We start from the raw sequence: 14,172 nt of genomic DNA, 5'->3' as shown, positions 1-14,172 counted from the left end.
CTTCGCTGCCACCCATGTGGCTGCGCACCCGACCCCAACGGGTCTTCCCACAGGTGGTGGGCCCATGGGATGAAGAGAGGGGGGGTGCCACGTAGTTTGTTCGGGCTGTGCCCGACCGGGCTCCGTGGCAAACCCGGCCACCAGGCGCTCGCCAACGAGCCCTCCGTCTGGGCCTGGCTCCAGACGGGGGCCCCGGGCTTCTTCCGGGCCGGGTCACATCTCCTCTTCTTCCGTTATTCATTGGAGTTTTTTGAACCATTCTTAGTCTGGCCCCTCACCTGAGACCACTCTGCCATGAGAGACCCTACCAGGAGCACAAGGCTCCAGACAACACAGCTCTCAGGTTCACAGGGACACGCAAACCTCTCCACCACGATAAGGTGACGGTTCCAGGAGAAGGACCTTTACTTGACCTGTGTATGTAAAATCACAATTAGCTTAAAACTTGGCATCAATATAACTAGTTAAGTTTAAGATAAACAGCAACATTATAGTCTTAATAATGACAAACATGGGGCCTTCATTAACAGTAACAATACTATAAGTCTAAGTTCTACTGCTGCCGATCAGCATTGGCTAATTGAGAAGAAAAAGGTCATCATCGTGGCCCAATATAATCACGTTTACATGCTAGACTCTGAATGTCAAAGAAAGAAGTCAAATAGAAAATCATTGAATGTCTTTAGAAAGACTAGTCCACTACTTGTGCGAGTCAGATCAACGTGCCTAAAGGTGACCAGAGTGCTTAAAATATATACCACCAGCTGTGAGATGTGTGCTGGATAGATCAATGTACCAGCCTTACCAGCGGACTGTAGCAAACGTTGCTCATCTGTCATACATAGAGGTGGACACGCCCACTTGTGACGTCAGAAGAGGCTGATTTTTAGAACGGCGTGCAACGGCTAATCACACACACACACACACACACACACACCTGGTGGTGGTATAATATATTACCTTTAAAGATGATTCTGCCTGTTTGAAACGAACAAACAACGAAGCGCAAGATGTTCTTTAATCAATTGTCTCCATTTGTGGTCTATTTCCTGCAAAAAATAAAAATGAAGATATCAGTGCCTCATACGACTTTAAATCTTGGCGTCCATATTATAAATGACTTTCAGGCAGCCTGGCTCATAAACCATATAAGCTTTACCCCAGAAGCCAGGCAGACAAATAACCAGAGAGGGATAAAAGGGCATCATTAGAACAGCAGTCCCTAAATATCTCCCCACGTAAAGACTGCAATATGGGTATTCACTGAATACGGTTTGATGGATGAACTAATTATACTACACATGGCCAGACAGTATTCCTCTGCACAATTTTAACAATATCTGTGGGTCAGTATTTGGATAACTTGTTCTTCATTTAGACCACAAAACGAATTTAGGGATAACTCTGGTCTGGTACAACATGCCCTTTCTGTTGACACTATCGGACATGCTGCTCGATAACTAAAAGCTGGATACAATAATACTATACGAGGATGATCTGTTGAAAGGCGCAGGTGAAACATTGATAGTTGGTGCACATCGCTCCCTAGTGGATGGTCATGTGTAGCAGCAGATGCTTGACACCAAACTGAAAATAATCCAGTGACTTGTAGTCGGACCTATAAGAAGCTTGCTTGTTCCGAGAAATGGCAAAAAGAACGATAGTCACAATATGCTGTATTTCAATAAACAGATACAGAAAAACATTTGTGCAGTTTGGCCATAACAAATAAAGATTTTAGAAAATCAACAATGTACATGAAAAATGAAGTAGAACAGACAAATGAGTACATCAACTTCCTGATGTCCGTTAAGTAGATTAACCAAATTCAGTGCATATTAGCAATAGCTCCGGGTGGGGGGGGGGGGGGGCAGTGCAGAAAACATTCTCTATTGGAGTTGAAGATCAAAACAAACCAAGTTTAAGGGAAATACTTAAACCCAATAATTGTACTCACCTAGTTATTTCAATTAAGTTTTAGATTCCATAACCATCTTGTAACTTTCCACCCCATTATTCTATAAATGAGTAAAAAGGAACATACACCCTGTGTTGAGCCACCTTAGAACAGATGGAGCAATGGAGAGATTGCGTAAAGACAAGGCTTTACTTTAAACCAAACTGTAATCCAAGGGCATGGAGATGCCCTGCACTGGGGTTTAGCAATAGTCATAACAGGTATTACTAGACCTAGGATGAATCGAATTGCTACATGAAAAAATTAAAGATTTCTTTGATTTTTTGCAGACACAGAAAACCCCGCCAATAAAGACAATTTCAAGGTAAAGAAAAGGATTTCAAATCTCTTGGCCAAAGTTGAGCTTATCTGTATATGCTCAAACAATTTATATTTTAAACTGAAATCAAGGCAATCAAATAATTACAGAAAACCATTCAAAACAGCAAAGAAAGGCATTGGATTGTATAGAAATATGTATCCGCCGGAGCAAGGATGATGATAGGAACTGGTTTAATGGCAGCATAAATCCTTTTGGAATCGAATTTCAACTCTAAATCTGTAGCTGACAAGTTAACCAAAAGAAAGGCTAAACCTGACAATAAATCTCACAGCAATTAATTATTCAAAATCAGTATCCCCTGTATTTCAATTCTAAAACCAAAATCCCTGGAAGCAAATGCAGACTTTACCTCACATTCTTCAACAAATGAAACAAGGGTAGGAACGCTCAACATAATTATTTAGAAGCCATTTGTAGAAAAAGAACCAATTCATAAATACTCTTTTGTGAGATGCATGACAACTGTCCATAGGGTCTCAGGGAAGTCTTGAACTTGGGACATAAGGAACCGGCCTCTGTAATGGATGCCAGGTTTGTCTTTTCAGGACCATTGTGCTGTCTTCGACCAAAATCAATTATTACTTCTGGTCCCACATGTCAGCAAAATCCTGCGGTTTCAAGATCACAGCCCTGGTCTTTAGAAAGGTGCAATTTGTGCAAAGGGCTAATGATTTAGCTCAGTCGATGCAAGTGTTGTTGAGCTTCATCAAATAAGATTACTGAATGTTTAGGAGGGGTGGAGGGGGAGAAGCAAGTCCAACAAATAACTTTCTCAATAGCAGCTCGTTTGGTGATCAAACTCTTTAATTTAAATAGGAAAAAAATAATCTGTGTTTCTCTCTCTCTCTCTCTTCCTCCCCCGAGCGGAACCTGTGAAAAGGTATGAAAACACATTTCGGTTGGTGTGGCCATAAGCGTATAATGAGCATGTTGTCGCTATACCCCAACAGTGCCGTGTTGCTGTGGGCGCGTGTTTCCATCTATCCCAGCAGCAGGCCAGACAGGGCGTTCAGGTCCCTCATGTAGGGGTTGTCACTTAGGATCCGGTCGATGCGCTGCTTCTGCTCGGGGAAGATGTCGTACAGCTTGGCCTTCAGCTCCAGGGTCTCCGCCTGCGAGCGCTGCGGAGGCGGCGGTGGCGCCGTCAGCGTCGGCGCCCGGGAGGTGGAAGGGGAAGGCGAGCGGTGGGGTGGTGGGTGCCACTCCGGGGGTCCCTTTTGAGGCCAGGTGGGCTGGGGTCTGCCGTGGGCCGGCTGGGGCCATGGCGAAGCGGAGGAGTTCTGCGGGTCCTGGCCGTAGGCTGGCTGCTGTTGGGGGTGTTGCTGTTGGTTTGGGGTCTGGGCGTCTGCTCGTCTCCTTGGTGGAGGAGTAAAGGTGCTCCGCCTAACAAACAGACGGGGAGTGGAGAGGTTTGGTCCCCCTCCTTGGAAGCCATTTCAACGGATCGATTATGTCCTTGTTGTTGGAACTTACTTGCGCAGGAACAGCTCCAGGTGTGGACCATGCCTCCCAAGAGGGTCGTCTGGTATCATGAAGTGGTCCTCCACAAAGGTGAAGGGAAGCAGCCTGGGGGGGGCAACAACCAAAATAAGTTTATTGCGTCTTGTCCAAAAGCCTAGGCTATTCTCCTACTAGGGTGGCAGCAAGCAATGGACAATTCCTGGTCCAGCAAGTACATTTCCGGCCATCTTTTTCCAGGGTTTTCTCAGTGTTGCATTAAACAATCCCTTCACTGGTGGAACCTTTCCATTGCGCTGATAATGTAACTGTGAGCTCAAGAGGATGCTCAACAGAGCTCTTACCACTAGACATGACCAGCAGCCAGAAAACAAGAATCTGAACCGTAAAAGAACCGTAAACTACACCAGAATTGAGCAATGAATAAGCAATGTACAACATGTCAGCGTATGTGTGGCGAATGGGTGAAACGTTAAGCCTACTGTAGGGCAGTGGCCTAATAGTCATGCATTCGTTTCTGGAATGTGTGGAAATACCCCTAGAGGGCGCCACAACCTCATCCCAAAACTCGCTTGACATTAGCATTAGGAAGATGTACCCGTGTGCATCAACAAGCACATATCTTTGACAACAGTCACAGATATGCAGTTGTGAATAAGTAAGAAAAAACAATCTAGATCAGCAATGGCACTAAACAGTGCTCCCTAAAAGTCATGACCGAACGTGTCACAAACCTCTCCTTGATGATGTGAAGCCAGGCCACCGACGTGTCGACAAAGTCCCTCAGGTTGTCGTTGGTTACGATTACCCCCTCCGTTTTCTCGGCCAAGTGGAGCAGGAACCTGTTGATTGAATAGGTTGGGGTCATTAAGTGACAGGCTCCTTACCTATTTCCAGCCGAGCAGCATCATTATTTGAGTTTCGCTTACTGCTTAAAACAATTTGAAGCGAAATTGATCAGTAATTTGGAATGAGGAACGAGTCACCATACGTCAACCAGGCAAATTTCAATGCTCACGTCAACCATCCAGACCCATATTTAATCTCTCCTATCGCTGACCTCATCCATCTGCTAGCCGGGAGCTTGCTCCTAGTGGCCCCTAACACCACATTCTGGAGGGAGGGGAACAGCTGCAGGGAGGGGAACAGCTGGAGAGAGTGAATGCATGGATGGGGATAACGCACCTGTCGTCATGGGAGGCTATCCTCCGACCACAGACCTCCCTGGACGGGGTGAAGGAGAGCAGCCTCAGGTTCTCCAGCTGATTCAGAAAGTGTTGCTCTAGAGAACAAAAAAAGGACAGGCCACGCTTAGCATCTATGCACGCGTGCATCACCACATGCTCCCTCGCACAGCACCCAGCCCCAGCTCAGCACGCACATACTATACTGTACTGTACCTATGGTAAGCCGGTCCCTTTTCTGCCGCCACTGGGGGACAAAGACGGTGATCTCCCGGTGGCCCCGACGCCAGAAGGCCTCCACAGCCAGCGCGATACCTCGACACGAGAAGAAGCGACGGAGCCCGTGTCTGAGAGGGACAGAGACATAAGACGATGGTTGACAATGGGAGTGCACCCACAGGTTGGCTACAGTCAGGCTTTTCTGATCGGTTCATAAAGGTAAATAAAAGTCTCTGTGGAAGTTTGATGTTCATTTGAGCATCAAATAATCTAGCAGATTATTTTCAGGTCAGAATTTTATCATAACATAAATTGTATCATAATATAAACAAACATGGGAAGCATGTTGGTTGATAACATAAAGCAATTCTAAAGCATACGTATAAACGCTGAGCGATGATTCCCAAGATAAAATGAGCATGTTAAGAGGACAATTGTAATTGTGGCTTTCGGAGTTTCGTTCAAGCTCGTTAAAAAAAGAACACAGACAAAAAACCCTGGTAGCAGCACGTGTGCACGCACATCAGCATCCTGTTCCTTAAAGGGTTGGTATCACCCTGTGACGTGATAGAGAGAGGGCCACGAGGTGACCCAGATCCCAGAGGCGAGACATGCAAATACCCAAACAATGCACGTCAGTCGATAAATGGCACGCCAAGCGGTTTCCAGGGTAACCCAAAACGACAACAACAACGACGGACGACAAAGCCGGCAATACAGCAGGTTGATGATGAGGGATGATACAAGATCACCTGCCTATGGGATTATTTTTAACCCAAATTCCCCCGTGCGTACATGGATGGGGGTTTTCATGGAGGTACATTGAACATCGTTACACCTAGTTTCAGTGAGGTCAATGGAGCCCCAATTTCCCCCATATTCTATAAGGATTGTCCTAATTGTGATAACTACAAAAGTATTGTGTGAAACCTGCCTCCGAGTTCGGGTCACTCGGTTAATGAAGTGCAACACTTTTAATGAAGGGAATTACTAAATGTTGCTGATTGCTTAGACTCACAGTCTCACCTCTAGTCATTCAACTAGACCCAGTACCCAGGATCCAGGACAATGGATCATAGAATGTGGGCTTGTGAAGAGTGCTCAACCTTGTGCAGCGAGAGTGATGCAGCGCAAGATTTGCATGGAGGCGAGCACACGCAAACATACAAAGTTTGAGCTTGTTGTTGAAGCTGCTACGCAACGTCAGGGAAGTCCCCAAGTGCATGTACCGCAGAAATCAGAAACAGGAAGAGATGACACTAGGACCAAGAGTCCATATTTACCCAAGGTTTAAAACTACTGATAAGCCTGTGCATTGCAGCGCTGCAACAGAGATGGAGAGGAAGAAGAAGCCTTTGAGGTGGTGGAAGGAAGTGTAGTGAAAGATATCTTTGTCTAACCCGAGGGGTGAAAGAGCAATGGCTTCATTTTGAGAAAACAAAAAAGGTACAAAGAGGATTTGATAATCTTAATAAATAAATGTAACCGTCTTTGCTAAACTTTTAGACATGGGCAGCATTGGCCATGCATCAAGCCATTGATCTCTGGCCAGGGGCTACAATATGTAGACAGTATTTTAGCCCCTATATTTTTCTCGGCTATGAACTGTACTGTCTCTGCCACCATATGGGGGTTGCCACTGTAGAATGTTGGCGTCACTCTGTGTTCACATCTCTTAATGTGGGGACGGGCCAGTGACTCTCCAACTGATACGAGGTGTTAATTCCAACAAACCTCAATTTGTTTATGTTCCTACAAGGACGAATCAAATGGTCGGTGCCAGGCCGTCTGGGTCATAGCCATGGCCATATGCCACTATCACTGCATCTCTTCTTTTGTGATTCAGATATTCTTTAGTATAATCTTCGCGCCAAACCTTTGGTTTCGGTGAGAAGAGGGATTGACAGCCTGTATTAAATCCTGTAATAAATCCTGTAATAAACCATCTATTAGACCCTCTGATGCAACCTGTCAAGCAGCCTTGATTTCAACTTCAAGAGTTACTACTACAATGAAAATGCACAACGCAGAGTGTATACTAACAGCTTACAAATAAACTGAAATCGAACACCACTCTTCGTCTCTTGTGTCTTATCTGTCCCGTTTTTGTTAGTCCCTTTAATCTGCTTGCTTCAGAGAATTTTCCCTCGGGGAAATTACAGTTTCATGCATTTAATTGAAACAGCATCTTTCTTTGAAAAATCTCCCCATAGAGTTAGGTATTCATTATTCAAAGCGAGAGGAGGAGGCGGTTGAAAAGAGGTTGTGAAGATAAGAAGTAACAGGATACAAGATTAAGCAGAAATTGAAAAAGCTAATTAATTGACAATGCTTCCGGACAGTGGGATTCACTGGATTTCTACAAATTAAGTCATTATATTAGTTGGACAAGTTCTGACTCATTTGAGGGGTTTAGACAAAATATTTGTAAATTGAAAATCCACAGTGAATAAGATAGCCCTGTCTAAATGTTAGAAAGCTGTCAGTCGTTGACGCACAAAGGCATGGGTGAAAGATGAGCGAAAGTGTGCACTCGATAATGATCCACCAAATCCGACGGTACACAACAGTAAAAATGTTGACCCACCTTGTGAGACTGTCTAAATATTCAGGTTTGTCAATTAATATCAGTCTGGCCTTGGCAGGGCAGCAATTGATTTCCAAATATGGGAGAGGCCTCGACAATATTTTGTCTTACTTCCACTTCCATCAGTATGGAAGTAAAAAAACAATATTTTCTTCTCTGAGATAATCCTGCTGTGCAGGTATCTGTTCATCCTTACATAATGACATGATTCAGTCTACTTAAAAACTTTTTTGATTGCTGCACTTTGTTTATTTTCAACAGGATCGAGGCAAGACTGATCTGCAGAGAGCAGGAAAAATGGGGACCTTGCCAGATCAGGATGGTCTCACCAGGCTAAGTTTTTCTCCAACGATGATGTGGCAAAACTAATTAGGGTTTTAGGCTTATTTTGGATTGTCACAACAAAGGATGCCACATTTTAACTCATCACTAGTGTTTAAATATAAATAACAAACCTGTAGGGGCCTGTTTGAGTCTGTGATGTGCGTGCTTGTTATTTGTGGGTGTGTGTGGGCGAGTGACTCACGCCATGGCCACGTTGCTTCCGTCAATGATGATGTGCCGGAGCTCGGCCCGGCCTGGCTCATTGGGCAGCGACAGGGTGTACGGCGTCCGCAGGGACTGGTGGAAGCGGGCCAGACCCGTCACCGGCGATATGGATGGGTCGCCGACAGCGGGGGGCTGCACCCTGCTGCCTTGGGAACCCGCATGTCCGACGGTCAGGTACAACAACGCAGAGTGCCGGAACTTGGGATTGGCCGTCTGAAGGAATGACAAAAGACGATAAGAGCCGGTTAAATCATGTGACGAGGCATTCCTCTGTGTGTTAAACATGAGGCAGGCCTGAGGGAACAATGTGGCCCTCTGTGTTATCATTCCGTGACAACACAGATAACACAGAAACCATTGCACAAGGTAAAGGAATGTGTGTCATACTGTCATGTGATTGACAGAAACCAACTAACCTGTGAACAAAATAATGTGTTTTCCATGACCTGCCAAAGATCGACTCAGTAACTACCAACTCGTTATTGAACAGCTAACATACTGAAGTCAAACAGGAGCTGCACCAAAACCGCAGCCATGACCGTCCTATGAAGAAAGCTAGGGCTGGGTAAAAATATAGATTCAATTTATTGTTCTCGATTCAGACATTTTTTTATATTGATTATTTCCATTAAAAAAATAAAAATAATAAAGAAGCATACATTGTAATCTAGAAGTGAGTATGCCTAAATTGACATGCCCTTTTACATTTGTCCATGTTATGATTATTACTTTTATGCTGCAAGTTTATCCCAGGAAAAGTACTATACAATGGTGCATTCCCTTTTGCTAGTTAAAGCACAATGAAGAGGTTAATTCAGTTTGAAATGGTTAATTCTAAATAATATTTGAGTATTTTTGTCATCTGCACGCATTATTGAATCGATATCGAATCAATTGGATCAATATCGAATCGAAATCGAATCGAATCAAGGCCTAAAGAATCAAACTGAGTTGAAAAGGTACCTGGCATTACCCAGCCCTAAAGAAAGCGCTTGTTGTGTCTGATGCAGCACTCCTCCTCTTGCAGATAAACCAGAGCCAAAGCAAGCATGGAAGCAGAGAGCTCAACGTTTAGAACCATTGAGTCAATATGGACATGGGTATTCAAAAAGAACACGTGAGCAATGAAAGCCCTGAAAAATATCAGGGCTTTCATTTTGGCCATTTCTGCAACGTTGTGTATTGTTTTCTTTGTATGTACAGGTCAAATTATTGCCGTCATTATAATTATTCTCTCACTCAAAAGTTCATTAGTTTTACATTTCCATGCACTTGTGGCCTCAAAGGTCAAATGCTTGAGGCTTAATACAATCTGGCTTAATGCTCTGATGCCTAGAGCACCAGCTAGTCCGAGAATACAACTCAAGTGAAGAAAAGCAGAAGAAAAAAAGGGATGTTGTCGGGAAGCAGCCATCGGAAGAGGAAGCGGCCGCTCGGAACTCCCTCTTGGAACACCTACATTTGAGGAGGTGGGAGCGGTGGAGGAGGGGGTGGCGGAGGGGGTGGCGTGGGGGCCGGTCAGCCGCTGAGGGACGCTACGCAGGGCGGTCACCGTCTCCACCTTGACCTGGCCGCCCAGGGTCTGAGTCCCGCCGGCCCGGGTCAGGTGGTCCCTGGCCGTGCTTCCCCCCGCTCCTCTCGCCAGGTAGTCCGTTCTCGACCCCGACTGCGAGTCCAGGTGTTCCATGGCGGTGAGCCGGGAAGCGCCTCTCCCTGGCGTTGTGGTGTCCGTGGCGACGGGGTCCCCGTCGTCGTCGTCGTCGTCGTCGATGGTGATGACGTCACAGCTCCCGGCGCCCCCCTGCCCCGTAGAGCTCCTCCTGATCGTGGTGGCCTGAAATTCAAGCGGTTCCTCCATTAGTCTTGTTATCGTCTCATTTTGCCAGAGGAAGACGTTTGACCTTTAAATACGTCTACCGGTGACATTAGAGACGCATAAGAAAGACATGTCTGACCATGCGCAGCTAGGAAAGCACATTTTGTTTACATTTTTGGGGGACTTTATCTGTGCCATGTATCTGTCCATAAGCTTCAGGGTGGGGTATAGCAGGATGGGTTTTGGGGTACCTGCTGAGTTTTGGTTTCTCCGCCGCTGCTACAGTGCCTCCGATGGCCGAGACCATTGCTGTGGGCAGGCTTAATGCTCCCAGGGAATTTGCCAGTGGTGTCGGCCGACAGTTTGCTGGGAACGCACTCCTTGACTTTGGCACGGGACACAGTGGATGAAGCTACTGAGGAGGAGAACCGTTGTGCTCCCTGCTCGCCTCCGTGTCCTTCTTGTTCAAAGCGCTTGGTCTCCTCAACGATTCTCTCTAGCACAAGGAAGGTGTCTTCCGTCTGCCCGGTCTCCTTAACAACGCGCTCCACCACTTCCTGCTGGTAGCCCATGGTTCTAGAAGGAAACCAGAATCATTCAGTGACGCAAGCCCCGAGACCAATCACAAAATCTGCAAACTCGTACTTATAATTTTGGCCTCAACTTTTCCTACTCTATACAATACAACAAGAAACCTTTGTCTTTAGATTCTGAGCATGACATTACAATCCAATAAACACCTGAAGAAATTGACGAGGCAGCGGAGGTTGGTTTCAGGGCTGACGGTCTCTCCGTCGTCCAGCGCGCTGTCGCTGCAGTCCAGAAGGAGGGGGCCCGCGATGGTGTTGGCTTTGGACGAGGACAACGGGCAGAGCGGGGACGAGAACGAGGCGGCGGGCGTTTTGGACCTGCAGCTGTCGGTCAGGCGGCTCTCTCTCTCCCTCCAGTCCCGCGCCCTCTCCCTGTCCCGCCTCTCTTGCTCCATTTCCCGCTCCCTCTCCCTCTCCAGCGACTCCTCGCAGCGCTCCAGGGAGTACTGTCTCTTCGTGTCGCGGGTCTCGCTCTCCGAGGAGCGCCGCTTGTGGGAGGGCCGGACGCCGTTCAGGTGCGCTGCCTCGGATCCAAGGCTTATCCCGCCCCCTGCTTTACCATCCTCGCCTGACGAGGGCCCGGCCCCGGCTCCCTTCTCCTCAAAGCTGGTGTCCAGGATGCGGTTGGAGAGCTCCGTCACAGGCGTGCTGCTCTGGGAGCGGTCCTGCTCTGCCTCGGCCAGGCTGGCAGCCGGGCCCTCGCTGGCTGAAGCCTGGGTACGGGCCGGAGAAAAAGCAAAGGAAGACATGAGCCCAAGAGTATTACTTTAAGCACCATGTAAATAGGGTTGTGGAAATGTAGACACAACCCAACGACACTGTCCATGTAGATCTAATATGACACCGACCAAGGAAGAGCCAGGCAGTGTGCTGGAGGGGCTCTGGGCCAGACCCAGCAGCTCCTCCTTCAGGGCGCTGGGCAGCAGAAGCAGCTCCATGGTGTATTTGTCGTCCCTCTCCTCAACGAAGGACTTGAATGCCCGTTTCACGGCTGGCTCCCTCTCGCCAGGCAGGCTTCGCTTTTCCTGGACACCGGGCAGGAAAATGGCATGTTTTGAGTAAGTTTGCTTTTTCAAAATCTGATTTAGGGTGCAGTTGATTGTGTTCAACGGATCTTGACAAACAGTGGATATCCTGAGAGCTTCTTACTGAATTGAATCATGCTTATGCGACTGCCAGAAATGAAATTGGCTTCGATTAAAATGGAATGCTGATAGAAATCGCTAAGAAGAATGTAGCAATGGGCTCAAGGATACATAGTCCCTTATTCTTTTCATTTTTCATCAAAGCAGGAACAGAGATCTCATTCTTTGGCTATAAACAGACAGTGAGCTTAAGCATTCTGCCCACCTGAAACAGCGCCACAAACTGTTGAACTCTGCTCTGGGCCATCACCACGGGCTCAGCGCGACCCAGAAGTCGCAAGCGGCCTGGTTCGGGCACCAGGACCTCCGCGCTGGTGTCCCGCAGCAGCCTGTCTAGAAAGAGTCCTCGGGCACCGGCGAAGATGCAGTGCATGTCCACCGGATATCGCTCTATCTCCTGCAGCTCTGGGTCACACAAGCCCCTCACATACTCCTGCGCCGGGCAGAGGGAAGCGTTAGCTAGTTCACTGGTGCCTTCCAATCATACCAACTTAGGACCAAGAACCAGGTTTTATTTAAACCGATAGTGCCCCTCTGTACCATTCATACCACTCATCCTGAAATAGGAATACTTCATTTGTGTTCTGTCCAGAAGTTTATTTATTTGTTATATCTTATTTGTATGGAGGTTTAGGTTTGTCAAAGTATTGGCAGATTTTCTGTTGAATAAAGGGAGCATTAAGAGCCATGTTGAAGATACTAAAATTAACTAAGGGTATCTTTGGAGTTAAAAATAGATACATTTATTCTCACATTCTCTCATGTGTGACACCAGTGTGGCATGATGTGTCAACTTTACTACTTACAATCAAGTCAATGATGTCTCACGAGAGCTAGAGAGACATGTTTGTTTGTGAGACATGACAATAAACAGTTCTGATTAGTCATGGTTAGGGTAGGTTTATTTAAGATTTAACTTTACTACAACTCTCTGAAGGCATCCCATAATGGTGGAGTATCACTAAGAAAAGATTGCATGATGCATTGTGTGCATCATGGGATTTGTCCAACCAATTAAGCTATAAAGTTTGATCCAGAGTACTTTCAAACATATTCCTCATTTATATTGCCACCATTACTCTCCTTGCATTGGTGCTGAGGAGTGGAGGCAAAAGTGTCACATGACGGTGTTTTAAATGTAGGTTTTAAAATACATGTATTATGTATTTTGCAACAGTATAGGAAGCTCTCAGGCCACTAGGGTTGTTACTGTGTAACGAACAAGTCAAAGGTGAAAAAGTTGAACTTTATTAAACTGGGACAGAGTTACTGGCCAAGAATCTACTTTATAGCCGATTGCAACATGTGAATCACCCCCATAGACCCCACTTTGCTTGCACACTCAAGGACCCATAACAAGGTAATCAGGTTGTCAATTGACGGAATAATAGATAAGTAGTTACTATGCACATTCATTGGAGAGAACCATCAAAAGCCGGATGGCGTCTCCATTAATAATGGCTGTCATGTCTATGACGTTCAGTAGACAAGTTAATTGACAACATGAACTATAAATGAGAAATGCACGCACAAACACACATGATTTGATGACTGGGTATTGGCCGTCTCAATACGAACAGTTCCAGGCTAAATTACAACATCGAACGACACACACGCATTTATGTATTTCACTTACTTTAGCCTTTGACACGTCGTCTCTGTTTCCTTTAAGTTGCAACCAAATCTGACGTGATATCTTGCTGCCATGCGATTGTCCAGTGCAGTCCAGAAGACCTATAATAGTGAAAGCTACCTTGAAAACTTGTTCGACTCGGGGTTTGGCACATTTTAGCTCCTCTTGTTTGTCTTCCAGGACTGTAAACTCGTCGACAGTGGGGGGTTCCTGTTTTCGGTGGCTGCCCGCTGCAGAGAGCCTGCTCGTCGGCTGATCGGAACAGTTTAGCTCGGTGACTCGTTTCATACCGAGGAGGGGCCGCGTTGTTGACATTCTGTTTTCAAATAATCTTGTCGCTGTTCACACCGACGCTTTGTTATTTTGTCCATTCGTCGCCATGTGAGAAAGCTGTCCTCTTCGTTTATCTTACCCTGTACTCCTTTGAGGTTGGTTTGTTAATAAAGCCACGGTTTTTATATTTGAGGATTTAAGCTAACGCGGTTATGGAGAAGCCCCGTGCGACGTATCCGGAAAATCCCCGTGATGACGCCATCAAAAGACGACACATGTTATTTTTTTAATCATTATTTACGAACGCTTGTTATAGCTACTTGAAAAACATGTTGCAATAATATGGCAGCGATATGGCATTATGATATGACATAATTATGTTCTCTTATTCAAATAGAATTGTGCAAAAATGTAACTA

General features: G+C 46.1%; 1 protein-coding gene across 2 annotated transcripts; it reads right to left on the bottom strand.

The window, feature by feature from the left end:
- Nucleotides 1-14,030, bottom strand: LOC130389100 (NEDD4-binding protein 1-like). 2 transcript variants are annotated; one of them, XR_008896498.1, is made up of 13 exons: nucleotides 13,485-14,030; nucleotides 12,054-12,281; nucleotides 11,552-11,728; nucleotides 10,854-11,416; nucleotides 10,365-10,689; nucleotides 9,757-10,131; nucleotides 8,275-8,510; nucleotides 5,159-5,289; nucleotides 4,944-5,040; nucleotides 4,493-4,600; nucleotides 3,774-3,866; nucleotides 961-3,683; nucleotides 4-413 (listed from the first exon to the last, which is right to left on the bottom strand). XR_008896498.1 is itself a non-coding variant. In XM_056598763.1 (12 exons), the coding sequence occupies exons 1-12, from the start codon at nucleotides 13,794-13,796 to the stop codon at nucleotides 3,281-3,283; spliced, it is 3,048 nt and encodes a 1,015-aa protein (XP_056454738.1). In that variant the 5' UTR covers nucleotides 13,797-14,030; the 3' UTR covers nucleotides 1-3,280. The 2 variants fall into 2 exon arrangements, 1 of the variants encoding a protein (XP_056454738.1); XM_056598763.1 differs by having other exon boundaries at nucleotides 1-3,683.
- Nucleotides 14,031-14,172: the final 142 nt, after the last annotated feature.

This window comes from Gadus chalcogrammus, chromosome 9 (assembly GCF_026213295.1).
Source record: "Gadus chalcogrammus isolate NIFS_2021 chromosome 9, NIFS_Gcha_1.0, whole genome shotgun sequence".
NCBI lineage: Eukaryota > Metazoa > Chordata > Actinopteri > Gadiformes > Gadidae > Gadus > Gadus chalcogrammus.
This window is presented reverse-complemented; position numbering and strand designations above follow the sequence as displayed.